General features: G+C 34.8%; 2 protein-coding genes across 2 annotated transcripts; one reads left to right on the top strand and one right to left on the bottom strand.

Moving 5' to 3' along the window:
* The first annotated feature begins 3,852 nt into the window (after positions 1-3,852).
* LOC111380470 (NAD(P)H-quinone oxidoreductase subunit N, chloroplastic-like) lies at positions 3,853-10,236 on the top strand. Its single transcript, XM_023004052.1, has 5 exons — positions 3,853-3,919; positions 4,969-5,037; positions 9,573-9,820; positions 9,892-10,015; positions 10,109-10,236. The coding sequence occupies exons 1-5, from the start codon at positions 3,853-3,855 to the stop codon at positions 10,234-10,236; spliced, it is 636 nt and encodes a 211-aa protein (XP_022859820.1).
* On the bottom strand, positions 5,154-8,655 carry LOC111380473 (cytochrome b-c1 complex subunit 8-like). Its single transcript, XM_023004055.1, has 2 exons — positions 8,396-8,655; positions 5,154-5,423 (listed from the first exon to the last, which is right to left on the bottom strand). Exons 1-2 carry the CDS (start codon positions 8,563-8,565, stop codon positions 5,375-5,377), a joined length of 219 nt encoding a protein of 72 aa, XP_022859823.1. The 5' UTR covers positions 8,566-8,655; the 3' UTR covers positions 5,154-5,374.
* Positions 10,237-16,180: the final 5,944 nt, after the last annotated feature.

Below are 16,180 nucleotides of genomic sequence, written 5' to 3'. Positions count from 1 at the left end.
CAGTAGTCTGGTAAATTGAGAATTATCTCAATATATGGGCTCAAAATACTAGTTTTGATTGATCTAATTCCTTGTATCATATAAATGAATTCTTTATTTTTATTAACTCTAGGCAACATTTTTTGTTTACCTTCAACAGTTATTTGCATTATGTTTTTCTGAATAACAAATGGTGATACCTTTTTCAAGAAAGTTCATTCCAAGTAATATTGGGCTTGTATCTTTTCCTTTTCTATAATCTTTATGAATTTTAAGGTTCAGTTTAAATTGTTCTCCTTCTATGTCAGTAAAACTTAGTTCAGATTAACAAATATTTTAATTTCATATTTAATTCCATGATAATCTGTAAGAGTTATTCCTTGTGCAGATTTTCTTCTACTAGATGATCGACTAAGTCTGCTCTTATATGGCTAGTACTATTGCTAGTACAAGCTCCTATATTAACAAGGGCTATGATTTCTTCGTAGTTATTTTGATTATTGAAATATTCTGTTAATATAAGGAAATTATCTTCCTCATTTTTTCTTAAATCAATATCAATACTATTTCTAGGTATAGCTGTTTAATTTCTACTTGTAGATGGTCTACTAGAGTTTGAGAGTTCTCTAGTACTGATATTTCTTTCTATTCTTCTACTAGGCATTCTAACTACAAATTGTCCAAAAGTATTCAAAGTTGCTAATCCTTGATTACCTACATTACTGTCTATTCTTCTAGATCGTTAATGAAAGTCAAGTAATATCTCTTGTGGCAACGAAATGTTACAATCACTTAGCATTCTTCGTAATGTAAATTGTGCTAGATTTTTAAAGTCTTCATGAATTTCTATGAATTCTCCTGAAATTTTATTGATTTCTTTTTGGTGTGTAGTAGTAAAAGCATATAAAGCTTTACAATGTAAAGTTACAGCTTTACTTCTTGGTGGCATACTTAATCTACCAATTTTGTGATATAGATTTAATCCTAAACTTAAGTTTTCATCTAATATAGCTATGGCAAATCCAGGTCTTATAGTAAATATAATTTTCTTATAGACAAGATTTCCAGAGACAACTCTTGATAGAGCGTCCAAACGATCATGAAGTATCATGTTATCCATTAAAGATATTTGTATAGGAAAATCCATTCCCTCTCTAAAGTATCCTTTAATCATGATTTGGATTCCTCCAATCACTATATTCTTTAATCTTTCTCTAGTGGATCTTTTAATATATGATAATTCTCTATTAACCCATTCTCTTGTAATTAAAGGTATAGTAGTATTGCCCTTAACATTTTCTATGTTAATAGGTACTTCGTCAATGTATATAGTTTTGTCAAACCAAGGTAGTATTAGTCTAATAAAAACACCTTTATCTCTTAAAGATATTTATTTTTCTTTTATAGCTCCATATCTTTCTTCATCAAACATAACTGTTTGTGAAGTTTCTTCTTCACTATCTAAAGTAGCTTCAACAATATCAATAATTTCTTGATTCATATATATCTGTTCAAATTCAGGTTCCTCAATTTCTTTAATATCAAGCTCGTAAATTGAGTCTATTTTAGATAATTCGTCTAAATCTTCAATTATCTCAAATTCTGAATCGTATTCAATTTTCTTCCATTAATTTAATAGATTTAACATTTTCTCTTTTATTTTTATTAGGACAGTTAGGAGATATATGTCCTAATTCATTACAAGTAAAATATTTACATTTTTTATAAAATTCTTCCTTAGATTTCTTCTGAGGCTTCTTATATTGGTTATATTCCTTATTCCAAGGTTTTTTCCTCTTAAAATATTTTTTGTGGTTCTTAAATCCTTTATTTTTCTTCCAATGTTTTAAATATTTCTTAAATTTCTTTTTATAATATGATTTTTTAGATGGTTGATGACAGTCAAATTGTGTTACAAATGTTATTTCTCCATAACAACATAAATTAGCTTTTTTACCATCTTTTCTAAATAGGTGTTGGTACATAGATTTTTTTACACCATTCGGCGATTTTTCTTTTAGCAAATGAAGTTCTCATTCCTAAAGTATCAGCTTTGTGGTTAGGGTCTTCTCATTCTATTTTACTCCAATAGATTTGGTAATTTTCAAATAACTTTTGACACCATGGCCAAGGTAATTTAAGAAAATATCTATTTAATAATTTTTTATCTTCTTCCGATAGATTCCATTCTTTAATAGATTTAGATACTTTGATATATATATTTTCAAATTTCTTAGTATATTCATTTAATTCACACATATCACAAATTTTTAATAGTTCCATTTCTCTTTCAGCTTGTAAAGTTTCTTGAGTAATCATATCAATTTTAGTTTCTGGTATAACTTCTCCTAATAATAGGTGTCTAAAAAAATTTTCATTTTGTTTTAATACTTCTTTAAAATTTTTAGCATCTAAACTTTCGTTGCTATCTATGGTAGTTGTAGAGTTTTCGCCATATTTAATTTTGTTTTTAATTTCTTTAGAAATTCTTCTCCAGAGATCTGAAGTAAATCCTCTAAAGGTATGAATTATAAAGTTATACGCTTGAGTGGTATTCCATTTATGAAAAGCAACAGCTAAATCAGTAGCTTTGCCCAAGAGTCAATAATTTCACTTTTATTATTGCTATCATCAATATCTAACCATATTCAAGTAGTAGGAATTTGTTCAGTAAATAATTTTACTGGATTATTATCTCTAAGATGTATATGTTTGGTTGATATAGTTTTTGGTTCCTTTCTGAAATTGTAGCCTTCTTGTTCTTTTATCCATTCAAAATTTCAGTCATCAGATTCAACTTGAGTCCAATCTGTATTAATATTAGTTCTACTAGTTTCTCCAATTAACGGTCGGTTTTCAACTTGTTGATTTAAAGGTGGAGTATTAATTTCAGTAGTTTCTTCTTTAGGTGGAGGATCATTCATGTATATATTTTCAGTTTGCATAGCTAATTGTTCTAAGCTTTGTTTATAATCTTCTAATTCTTCTCCAGTAGCTTCAAAGAATTTTGCTTCTAATTCTTCTATAACATATGCCGGTAAGGGTGGTTCAAAAGAGACATAAGAATCTTTTTTATTTTGTAATTCTTTAAATTTTGATTCAATTTGTTTATATAGGATTTTTGGTCCTATCTTAATATTGTTATTAACAATTTCTAAATTTGATTCCATATTTTTTATACTAGTTATGACATCTTGATTTATAATGTCTGGTTTTCCTAAAGGCTTAGCATAATTATCATATTGTTTTAAAAATTGATTTATAATAATATCTTCCTCTTCATATTTGAGAGAATCATCTACCAGGATTTGTAATACTTTATTTTTTGTTTCAACTAATTGTTGAGAATTATTAATTTGTTTTATTTCTTCACTCAGAGATTTATATTCGGTACCAATTTTTTATGAGGATAATAATTTGAGAGCTTAATTGAACTCTTTAAAAATTAAGATAGCTTGGTTATAAATTTTATGTTCGGGGTATTTAAGGTAAATTTTAGCGTCAAAGGCCATTTTGGAAAAATAACCTTCTTAAATGGATCAATTCCATGTATTTCCTCCTCTTCTTTGTCTCTCTATATAGCCAACTCCTCACTTCTCTCTTCCTCCATACTATATCGATGCCACCGTACCACCTACCTATAGTCAATGCAGCGTCGCCGTCGTTTGCGACCAACTGAGAATTGAGTGATTTGAGATCTCACCGTAGCACAAGATGAGAATGGCCTCGCTTGCAACACGATTTGAAAGGCCACATCATACCCATGTTCAAAGCTCAGAGAGCGACAACGTCATATTCGACAACACGATGTAGCAACGATGGCTTTAATTATTTTTAGCATCTAAGACGGTAGGCTAAGATGGCACGAGTGTTATGGCGGTGATTTTATGGGTTTATAGTGGTGTTGTAGGTGTTATTGGTGGTTTTATTGTGACTGTTGGTGTTTAGTGGTGTGGTTGGTGGTTGCGATGCAATGTGGTGTGGTCGGTATGGTTTGCGATGGTGAGCTTTTTGCGTGTGTGGTGGTTGTGATTGCGTTTTTGTGGTTGTGGTGTGTGGTGGGAGTGTTTGTGACCAATTTGGTTGATTGTAACAAACAAATTGATTAATTTGTGACCAATAAAGAATGCGTGATCTAAAAATTGTAATCGATAAATAAATTACGACTCATCAAATTTCTAATTTTTTTTTATCAAAGAATAAATTATGGCCTATAAATTTTTTATTTATAATTGAAAAAAAAAATTTTGGCCACTTAATTTGATAATTTGTGATCAAATTGTATAGAATTATGATCTTAATATATTTAATCAATAAAATATATTTTTAATTAATGATTTTATAAATAATATTTAATAATATCAAATTTTTAAAGTTTTAAACCTTATTTTTTAATTTTAAAATATAAATAATATTTAATAATATCAAATTTTTAAAGTTTTAAACCTTATATTTTAATTCTAAAATTGATCATAATTAATCTTTTAGATATGAAATTTTCATTTTTAATGAAGATCAAATGCGGACTTAATTTTACTGATCCATTCCAGAACTCATTTTTTCTTAAAATGAAGCTCAAACAAAGCTTTAGGTCCATCATTTTTCCCAAATAATTTATGCTTAAAAACTGATTTTAATTCAAAAATCATCTGTTAATTTTCTTTTTTCATTATCATGCTTTATGTTTTTCACAATATAATACTCCATTATTTTGAATACCCTACGGTGCTCTTTGAACGGCCTATCGATAAATCAAAGACAATTTTATGAGATATAAATCTGAAAGCAGCATCAAGAATTATGCAAACTGAATTCTTTAAGCTAAGAATTAGACACAATCTCACAGGATCACTTTTCAAAAGAGAAAAGCATTGTCACTCGTGAACTCTGAAGAGTAGCTCAGTAGTCAAGTTTTGATTTGCTCTCCAATGGTCATCAGTTCGAGTCCCTTAAGGCCACTAAGATGAGTACTTGACTTTAAACATCAAGGCCCCGTGGGATTAGTCGAGGTGCGTATAAGCTGGCTCAAGCATTCACGATTAAAAAAAAAAAAAAAAAGCATTGTCACTCGTGAGAAACTTGAAATCAAATCCTACTCTCTTTTGAAGACCTAACGGCAACACATTCTCGGTAATTTTAGGGAATCCATGCTGGAAAAGGCAGACCTAAGAGAATTATGTCATAACAAAATCTGTTTCTTTATTCATGAAAAATAGAAAACAGGTATTCAGAAAATTTTTGCATAACACCACAGATTTCAAACATCAAGTTATTTAACAAAAGTTGAAAGGTCACAGAAGTAGATATCTGCAAATGAGCATTTAAACTCCAGAGTTTAACAACTGCAGCTCCTGGCAAAATCATGGCCAGTAGGAGTGGATAAAACATGGAATTTTCAGTATCTATGCTCCATCTTCTCCTTTTCCTGATACCACTGCACATAGCTGCATACATAAACAAGAATTAGACACAGTATCAAATTACAACAATGTAGTAGCCAAAGCAGACGGGAGTAGATAAGTGTTCAGAAACGAAGTTCACAATGCCTAGGACTGCATTGAGCAGTTTAGTCAGCATGTTCAAAATACACAATCTCACTATCATAAACAAACAAGAACAAAGTGAAGAGAACTAATAAATCTCATTGTAATTTCAGATTTAGAAAAGAAAATATTAGTGAGCACAATCCAATATGAGGTGAAAAGGATGCTACATGAGAAAGAGAAATGATCATTGATCATCGCACATGCAAATGTATTGGCCAATCATGGAAGTCCATAATTAGAAAAAAATTGCATGAAGGAAAGAGAAGATAAATGGGAAATATGTTCATCAAGGGTATAACAAGAACATTATTTTTTTAACTTCATTTCAGTCATTATAAATTTCTAACGCGCTTTCATATACCCCAGAAATGTGATTCCAAAGAAGACAGATGCACAGTATACAAATTGCTGACGTGATACAGAAATTTCATATTGATGCGAACAACTGTAAAAGGAAAATCCCAATACACAAAAATAACGAAAAAGAAAAGTAGATGAAGTCAAGAAGAACTACATTTTCCTGAGCCCAACTGTGGTCAATCTTTGGCGGAAATAAACAGATTTACTTCCTTAACTCAAAGAAAATAATGGGATCTAGATTACCCTCCTAACTTTTCTGCTCGCTCGCAGGGCTTGGGGTCTGGATCACTAAAACACCTCAGTTGTTGGCAGGAATTTTCGTCCTTATCCAGTCCTCAATTCCTTTTCACCCCAGAGGATCATTGGCAAATTGTGAGCCAATTGATGTCTCGAGCAACCCAAAAGAAACAACTCAAACACAAAATCATACAGCAATTAGATTGATTGCTCTGTGCTTGATTTTATCATTTTATAAACCCATTTATAGAGATTTTAAGTCAATAAGAATGATTTATGCAAATACAAGAATTGTTAAGGGAAATTAGAAGCCCAGCCACATATTGTCCCTCCAATTTCTCATAAAAATTTGCATCTTGTAGGGCACTATATGCAATCCAATATTCTCAGCATGGTTTGCAAAATTCTATGTGATTCTCTAGTCTTCAATGACATGTCTTAAGCTTATTTTCTGCACACATTCAAGTATCTCACAGATCATGTGCATTTTCAAGCCATTTAAACCAGGCAAAGAAATTGGTTCTGTCCAGATTAGGATGGAACAAAATTATAAGATTTTACGCCATTTGACGAAAGTTTTAACTGCGAAAACTTAACGCATCCTGCCAATTTGCATGTAAAGAAACATCCTTTCACTCCCATGGCCCCACAATTTTTCTTCTGAAGGTAGGATACATATCTATGTTGTGATCAATATAAAGCATGTCACATTAGTGACAATTCTCTATGCTTCCACCTTTACACGATGAACTGTGTTATTCATAAACTTGAATGAACATGTCAAGAAGTCAAGGATCGCCATTCAGCTTAGTCTCTTGACTATTTGTGAGTCAGAGTCAATGCCTAGAGTGTGGATTTTTCCTGTTAAATATTAATTTAAGTACATTATTTTTTTTTATTTTTTTTTCCAGTTTATCACATCTCTTCGCGACACTTGAGGGAATTCTCCTAAGTCTATTATACAGGTAATGAATCCTCGAAGAACTGGCTAGAGTTTCCTGGAATTCAAACCCCCCACCCCATCCACAGCAGAGCAATATATTTGCTCTAATCAATGAAGGGAATCTACTTTTGTTATTGACTGAGTTTCTTTTACTGTGGACCCAATATTTGGAATTGGCAATATGGCAGTCGTATTGAGATTTGGCTGAATTAGTCTAGTAGGAAGGACTTCTGCCACATTGCCTCTTTTTGAACCTTAAAATGTTATTCCCTGGATCCTGGGATAAAAATAAACTCACATCTAACGGATGGACGCATCACTTGAGAACTCCATAGGGAAACTTATCCTCACTTAAATTCAAGAGCATTTATCATGACACACCTCAAGGTTAACCTGATCCCCTTTTGCATTCTAAAACCAATATAACAACAACTACATTCTAAGATGTATTATCACAACACTTTGTTTGCATGGGTTTTTCGGCAAGGCCATTTATTAAGTTGATAAATACCAGGATACCCATGCCATCAATGCTAACAAGAAGCTGAAATTTGACCCAAAAACCCCCCCCCACAAAAAAAAAAAACAAAATTTGGAATTGGCAATATGGCAGTCCTATTGAGATTTGGCTGAATTAGTCTAGTACGAAGGACTTCTGCCACATTGCCTCTTTTTGAACCTTAAAATGTTATTCCCTGGATCCTGGGATAAAAATAAACTCACATCTAACGGATGGACGCATCACTTGAGAACTCCATAGGGAAACTTATCCTCACTTAAATTCAAGAGCATTTATCATGACACACCTCAAGGTTAACCTGATCCCCTTTTGCATTCTAAAACCAATATAACAACAACTACATTCTAAGATGTATTATCACAACACTTTGTTTGCATGGGTTTTTCGGCAAGGCCATATATTAAGTTGATAAATACCAGGATACCCATGCCATCAATGCCAACAAGAAGCTGAAATTTGACCCAAAAAAAAAAAAAAACACTATTTTGTATACAATCTGGGACTACACACTTGCATTCGCACTAAAGCAATAAAAAAATTTACAGCTCACAATCATAATATTACACATTTCACAGAGGAACAATCAATTTGGAAATGGAACTACTCCTAATGATTGGGTACGAATCATCAATTTAAATAGAAATAAATTCACCAATATCCTAGCTATGCCCTTCTCTAGAAGATGAAGTCTACGACAAACGCAATGGCACATCTTAAAATAAAATAAGATAAATATTCATTCCATAAAACGCAAATCTGATAGAAAAAGAGATACTAGAATGTAAATACGTATTATGATATAATACTCACGAGTATGTTCCGACGAGAGGGCTAAGGAGAAGGGTAGCACTGATCCAATTTTCGGAGATCTTGTGGTGGATCTTACCAGGCAGATCCTTCCAGAGGCCCGGCATCACCTTCTGCTGGAAAGGAGACAAGGCGTAAACAACCGCCTTCATTCTCACCGGCTGCTTACCCATCACTCTCTCTCTCTCTCTCTAGAATGCACAGTAGTCCGGTTGAAAAGTACAGGGGAAAACGTAAAGGGCAACTCGTAATGACTAATGAAGATCGAAGACAATGTCAAATATGTAATTTTGTAGTTTTGGCCCGACGAATTATCTGGAGAGCTCCACTGGTCCAATGGGCTCCGAAAATTTTAAAACTGTCACAAATAGCAGTAGTAGGAGACAACATTTTGTAACACTTTTTCCCCTTTTTTTAAACTTCAATTTTTACTAGTTCATATCTCTATAATTAATTCAACATATATTTAATGTAACACGTGTTTTCATGTAGGCTCCAACTCGACGCACTCAGTTACTCCACACTACCTTCTCCTGAATAATAAACGAGACATAACATAGTCCTTGCGCCAACTTCACCAAACCTGCACTGAATCTTTTTATTTTATATTTATGTTTTTTGACTTGAATTATATTTAAGAAGTGAACAATAAAACGAAGCCAAAAGTCAGAGCAATAATTGCTATCCGACTCTGTCTCGCCCCATTACCATTCCAATTAGAAAGACGCATAATATAGTCGTAAGTTGGAAGTTGTTGCTTCTTTATTTTAGGCCAAGATGAAACTATGCCTGCTTAGATATCAAAGGTCATTACTAGGATTAAGATTTCGATCTACCAATTTTGTTTTCTTAAAGCAAAAAATGATGAAAAAATGAGGGAGTAGAGAATGGTGTTATCACCTTACTATTTCAGTATTGACATGCAATATGCTATGCTATCTTATCTTATTTCTCCACCATATGGCCCTAAATTGACCTCATAGAATCTTCAATCTACTTCAATTTTCATGTACATTTGTCCTTATGGCACACTTTCTTCTTTTATACGGTAGATAAAACATTGTGCAGAAATGGAAGCTGCAGCTGCTTGTATCACGGATCATTGCTAACTTCAGTTACTCGTCTACGTCAAAAGCTATCATTTTACAGCACGACGAGTAGTTCAGTCACAATTGAAAAGAAGGGACCAGATGTAGCATAGGAATAGAGGATTTCATTGGAAGAGATCTTATAAAAGTTGATTTGGGCAAATGGTTATCAGATGTGGAGGAGCACAAAGCTTTGGCTATCTATTCCCCTCATGAAGGAGGGTACGAGGGATGGTACCTTAACCGGCTTAGGTACCAAGGCTACCATTTCTTAGACCTCTCCGCTTGCGGTCTTGGTGATCTTGAGACCACTCTCACCAAGTTTCACCCCGTTTGCCCTGTAAGCGATTAGTCTATGCGGGTAATCGAAGTATGATATTTCAATCGTATGTAGAACTGATATACCATTAGTTGATTTCAGGCTCACACAAGAAACAGCCTATAGCCAGATGGTATTTTCCACCAGAAGTTGATTACAGGCTCTCTTTGCTTCCACCAAACGCCAAAGGATTAGTGGTTTGGATAATTGAAGCGAAGGTAACAATCTTTGATCAGTTTTCCTTGGCTTGGTTATAAAGAGCACGATTAGTTCAATGTTGTTAAGATTTTCGTGAATTTGACATTGGCTAAGTTCTATCAAAGGCAGAATTGCAGTTTCTTGCGCTACTTCCGTCACCAAGGCTTAGAGTGAGGGTGATAGCAGAATGTGGAAACTGGAATGCATTACTATTCTCTTTTTGCTTTTTGCATATTTGAACTTAAACATTTATATAAGAATCACTTGATGATATGCAAGAGAAAGTTCATGCGGAAACCATTTAAAGAAATATCAAGATTACCAGCAAATTGAGAATCTTCAACTCCAAAATGACAGCCAAGAGTAGAACAGATGGAAAATCGCCTTCGGCTTCTCACCTGATGAATTTTGTTGTTAAGTGTGAAGTAAGAGCAAAGTTGTTGTTCTGGAAAAGAATAAGCAAAGTTATGTGGCAACTTATTATTTGAGGCACCAGAATTACCTCAAAAGCTGTCAAATAGAATGGCTACTATAGTCACTGGCTATAAATAATAGGGAAAATTGTAGCAGTGATTCCTAACATTTTACTTTTTTGCAGACTTTACCCTAACATTTAATTTGTGCTATCCGCAATTCTAAACTTTTCAAAAATATGCACTTGAAATCCAAATGGATGGAAACCATCCAATTGACTATTAGTTGACCAGAAAAGTCAAAATTTAATTAATTTTGAACAATTTAGAGAGGGTAAATTGGTACTTTACATTTTCCTTACATTAAATAACTTAAAAAATTAAATTAACAAAGTAAAAAATAATAATAATTTTAAAAAAAATAAACATCTTGTCCACTACCAACTGACCCTCCTTCCTTAGAATTAGTCCACCACCATCGTCCGTCACCGTCGACAACAACCACCACCACCACCCGTCTCCGCCTTTTCCAAAACATCCGGTGCACCACCACCTAACTCTCTTTTCCCAAAATCAGTCCACCACCATCGCCTATCGCCGTCTGCAACAATCACCACCACCCAACTCTCCTTTCCTAAAACATCTTGTCCACCACTAGCCGACCCTCCTTCTCTAAAATCACTCCACCATCGCCCATCACCACCTACAACAGTCACCACCACCCAACTCTCCTTCCCCAAAACATCTTGTCCACCACTGGCCAACCCTCCTTTCTTAAAATCAGTCCACCAAAATCGCCCGTCGTCGCCTACAATAGACACCACCACCTGATTCTCCTTCTTTCCCTAAGCATCTTGTCCATCTTCATCTAACTCTCTTTCTTCCCAAAACTTCTTGTAGGATGAAGTTGAGATTGTGTCTTACTATAAAATACAAAACTTAAATAGAATAATCAAATGAAAAAGCAAAAAAATTGAGATCTAAGGTGGGAAAATTGAAAGGATCTTATTGGGTTCGATGGGCTAACTCTGGGGATTGACGCTAGGGATGGTGCCGAAGTTGGATGGCACTGCTGATGGTTGATTTCTGAGTAGAGGTGAGAAAGAGGGGTGGGTGCTAGCGTTTGATTTTTTTATTTTTTTAAATTTCTTTTCTCTTTTTTTATTTTTTTTAATTTTTGGTTTTTAAAATTATTTTATGTATATAATAGCAAAATTACGATTTTACCCATTTCAATTTGGTCAAAATTCACTTCCTTGGTCAACTATCGGTCCATTGGATGGCTTCCATCCATTTGGAGTTCAGGTACATATTTTTGAAAGGTTTCAAACTGTGGATGACACAAATTGAAGTTAGGGTAAAGTCTGCAAAAAAGTGAAAGGTGAGGGACCGCTGCTGCAATTTTTCCTAAATAATATTATATTCTTTCAATAACCCCATAAATTAACAAAATAAAAAATTCTCTTTAAAACCTAAGAAAACAAATCCTCCTGCATTGTTACTTAACCACCATTTGAAGCTTTTCCTTAATGTCATCTCTTTCTTTATCTTTTTCACCCATCGTCAATGACGGAGTATACCATCGGCGTCAACTATGGCACAATGGCTAACAACCTCCCAATGCCATCTTAAGTGGCTGCCTTCATCAAAGACCATACCACCATTGACACAATCAAAATCTTTGATGCCAACCCCAACATCCTCCAAGCATTCTTAACAACTCGAAGTGACAGTCTTTGCAAATCTTCTATTTTGTATATTTATTTGAGCGTACAACTTACAAATAAATAGGAAGAGCCCATCCATATATGCAAGGTAATGGCAGATTTTTGGGCAAAAATAAAAGGCAAAATAAGGTTTGACTATACATGAAAGATTTCCTCATTAGGGTTTCCTACAACTACTCTATTCATGCCACCATTCCCCCTCAAGTTGGTGCATACAAATCTTGGATGTTCAACTTGGAGAGTGAGATTTGAATTCTTTGCTGGATACAACTTTAGTGAGTACATCGGCCAACTGGTCCTCGAACTTTACAAAAGGAAACCAAATAATTTAGCTTCAAGAATCTCTTTGATAAAGTGATGATCTACTTCCACATGTTGGTACAATCATGCTGAATAGGATTATGGAAAATGGCAATAGCAGCCTTGTTGTTGCTGAAAAGATTCATCCATGTGGTGATGTTAACTCCAAGTTTGGTCAACAACTTCTTAAGCTATAGAAGTTCACATAGTCCCTTAGCCATTCTACGGGATTCAACTTCAGCACTTGACAATGCCACTACATTTTGTTTCTTACTCTTCCACTTTACAAGTCACCCGAAGTAGACTTTCTGTCTTTGATATCTCTAGTTCAATCTTCATCTGTAAAGCCCTCGATTAGTAGATGTTTATTCTTTGTGAACATAAGTCCTTTTCCAGCGAAGAACTTCAAGTACCGAAGTATTTGAATCACAGCATCCATATTATTCTCACCTGGGTTATGTATATATTGACTTACAATACTCGCCGCGTAGGCAATATCTGGACGTGTATGTGAGAGATAGATAAGCTTACCAACTAGTCTCTGGTACCTTCTTTTATTCGTTGGTAATTGGTCTAGATGCTCATTGAGTCTACGATTTTTAATGATAGGAGTACTGCAGGCTTTCATTCCAACATTCCTACCTCAGATAATAAATCTAATATATACTTCCATTGTGAAATAAATATACCTCGTTGTGACCTAGCAACTTCAATTTCCAAGAAATCCTTGAGTCCTTCTAGGTCCTTCATCTCAAATTTAGTTGCCATCTATTTCCTAAAGTCTTGATATATCTTCAGCATCGTCTCATGTAATGGTCATATCATCCTCATAGACTATCAAAGCCCAGTCGGTGTTTTAAGAAAAGAGTATGATCTGAGTTGGTTTGTTTGTAGCCATACTTCTTCATTGCTAGACTAAATCTCCCAAACCAAACTCAAGGTGATTGCTTCAATACATATAGCTCTTTTTCCAATTTTCAAGCAACATTGACGTTCGATGATGCCTTATAGCTTGGTAAGACATCCATGTACACTTCCTCCCCAAAACTCCATGGAAAAATGTGTTCTTTACATCGAACTGTTCTAGTGGCCAACTAGATTTACTACAAGAGACAGTAGGACCCTAATTGTATTCAATTTTACCATTGGTGAGAATGTCTCCCATTACTACTCCATACCTCTGTGTATATCCTTTTACCGTAAGTCGTGCTGTGTATTGTTCAATTGACCCATCTGCTTTATGTTTAATAGAGAACACCACTTGCATCCCATAGTTTTCTTACCTTCTCAGAGTGGGACTAGAGTCCATGTTTTGTTCTTCAGTAATGCCTCCATTTCTTCTCGTATGACCTGAGTCCACTTTGGATCAACTAGAGCTTCCAGAATGCTAGTTGGAACACAATATGAGGACAATTTGTGTGCAAATGTCTCGAGAGCTCGAGTAGCTTCTTGGTGGAGGCATAATTGGCAATTGGGTATTTTGTACTTTATTTCTACTCATCAGGAGAGCATCTATTTAGTGGTTTACCTTAATTGTGTCTGAAAGGCAATGTATACCTAGCAGAAATATCTGTATCATTAGTATGTGGAGGAGTGGTAGGAATAGTTAACTCGGGAATATTCTCAGGAAATGGGTCTATAAGTATTGAAGAGTTAGGGGGTTCAGATTGAGTGAATTTAGCCTCAGAGGTTGACAATACATCAACTGGAGTGGTACTTGGTTCAACAATTTCTGCATTTACACCTTCACTATCCTGGTAGCTACCCAATCTAGGGCTAACCATCTTGGCTCTTCACTTCCTGTCTCCCCCCGAAGAGGAGATGTAGTTGCTGAGGACGGGAAAATGTATCTGATTCTAGAAGCGTAATGTCCATAGTGATGAAAGTTCACTTCGTAAAGGGGTCATAGCAACGATACCCTTTTTGATGGACACCATAACCCAAGAAAGACATCGGAGCGTAGATGGTCGAGCTTAATGTACTGATTCTTATGTAGATGGACAAATGCTACAAATCTAAAAATCTTAGGAGAAAGCATTAAGGCTGTCGAGGAGAGATTCGGGCAAAGAGAATGCAAAGAGGAGTCTTAAAATTTAAGATTTTTGACAGCATTTGGTTCAGCAAGTACACGGCTATGGAGACAGCATCTAACCAATGGCGTTGGGATACATGAGCACCAAGTAATAGTGTCCGAGCAATCTCAAGAATATGCCCATTCTTGCACTTAGCAACCCCATTCTGCTGAAGGGTTTGGGGACAAGAGGTTTCATGGAGGAGACCATGTTTTTGAAGATAATCTTGGAAGGGTTGATTGATATATTCGTCACCATTATCCGAGCGAAGAATTTGAATTTGTGCCGAGAATAAAGTGTGAACCATATCGTGAAATGCTTGGAATGCACTGAGTACCTCATTTTTTGTGTTACAACAGATATAACAATGTCATATGTGTACAATCATCGACAAATATCACAAACCACCGTATACCATATCCAACAGAGATAGTCGATGAACCCCACATATCAGAATGAATCAAAGTAAATGGAGTATTACATTTATTCATGCTCAAAGGATAGTTAGTTTGGTGACTCATGGCCAAAATGCAAGTGTCACATTTCAAGTCAGAAATTGACAAATGAGAAAATAAATCAGGAAATAAATGCTTCAAGTAGCTAAAGGATAGATGACCTAATCGGCAGTGCCACAACCAAATTTATTGTTCATTGTGTCCAAGCTAATGGTATATGTGATGTGCTCGGCCTACACTAAAATCATCCATGTAGCATAACCTCCCCTTTCTTAGTACCATGCCCAATTATCTCCTTGGTGAGAATATCATAGATAAGACAAAAATTGGGATAAATCAGCACAATACAATTTTTTCAGCCGTAACTTGGCTAACAGATAATAACTTGTAAGAGAGTGATGGAACAAGTAATGTATTAAATAATTGTAGAGAAGGGGGCAAAGTTACAGAACTAGCCCCTGTTACTAGGGAGATTACGCCATTTGCATTAGCAATTATAGTTCTTTTGGGGGATGACGTCATCGTAAAATCTGCTTCATCGAACGTCATGTGATTTGTGGCACCGGAGTCAATGACCCAAGAATCTCTGTCATTATCTCTAGTGGCACTGAAAGATGCAAAAATACTACCTGAATTTGCATAGAAGGTGTCGACTTGGGTGGACTCCTCAGATGGAATGAGAGAGATGCAAATCTGTAGTAGCAATCGCTGTTGTACCTGTTGGGAATCTACTTATACATGCACAGCGGAAAATTAAATTATTTCGATTCCCATCCAATAGATCTCATTGTGTTTGGTTAGGAATTGTGATAAGATTGTACCTTTTTCAGATCTGCAATCCTTTTGCTTTTCTTTTCGTTCCACAACTTTGATTCGCCACCACAGCTGTCCAATTGTCCAGCCTCCAACGGTGATCCACACAGAGAAAATGATTGCAGCCTCTAGGGTTTTCTCTTGTGCTAGCAAGAATAATAAAAACCTTAATGGACCTCAAACCCTAGTTATGTATTTATATAAACCCAAATAGGCTCGGCCCGGTCCGGCCCAATAATTAATTAATCCAATTAATTAAACCCGGTCCGTGAATTAATTAATCCAATTAATTAATTCGAAAATATAAATAACAAATCCAATTAATTAATTTATCCAACGATTGTTAAATTAATCAATTGGCAATTTGCAATCTTCCAATTCTCTTTTGTGTGTGACCCATTAG

This window comes from Olea europaea, unplaced genomic scaffold, assembly GCF_002742605.1.
Source record: "Olea europaea var. sylvestris unplaced genomic scaffold, O_europaea_v1 scaffold2149, whole genome shotgun sequence".
Classification (NCBI taxonomy): Eukaryota; Viridiplantae; Streptophyta; class Magnoliopsida; order Lamiales; family Oleaceae; genus Olea; species Olea europaea.
Note: the sequence above shows the minus strand (reverse complement) of the source record. Positions and strands in the feature narration are given on the sequence as shown.

Coding starts and splice junctions, on each gene's coding strand:
- LOC111380470 (XM_023004052.1), top strand. CDS start 3,853: ATGGCGGTGATTTTATGGGTTTATAGTGGTGTTGTAGGTGTTATTGGT. Junction 5,038..9,572: donor ATTAAAAAAAAAAAAAAAAA/GCATTGTCACTC, acceptor ACAATTGAAAAG/AAGGGACCAGATGTAGCATA. Junction 9,821..9,891: donor AGTTTCACCCCGTTTGCCCT/GTAAGCGATTAG, acceptor ATATACCATTAG/TTGATTTCAGGCTCACACAA.
- LOC111380473 (XM_023004055.1), bottom strand. CDS start 8,565: ATGGGTAAGCAGCCGGTGAGAATGAAGGCGGTTGTTTACGCCTTGTCT. Junction 5,424..8,395: donor CCTCTCGTCGGAACATACTC/GTGAGTATTATA, acceptor TTATGTATGCAG/CTATGTGCAGTGGTATCAGG.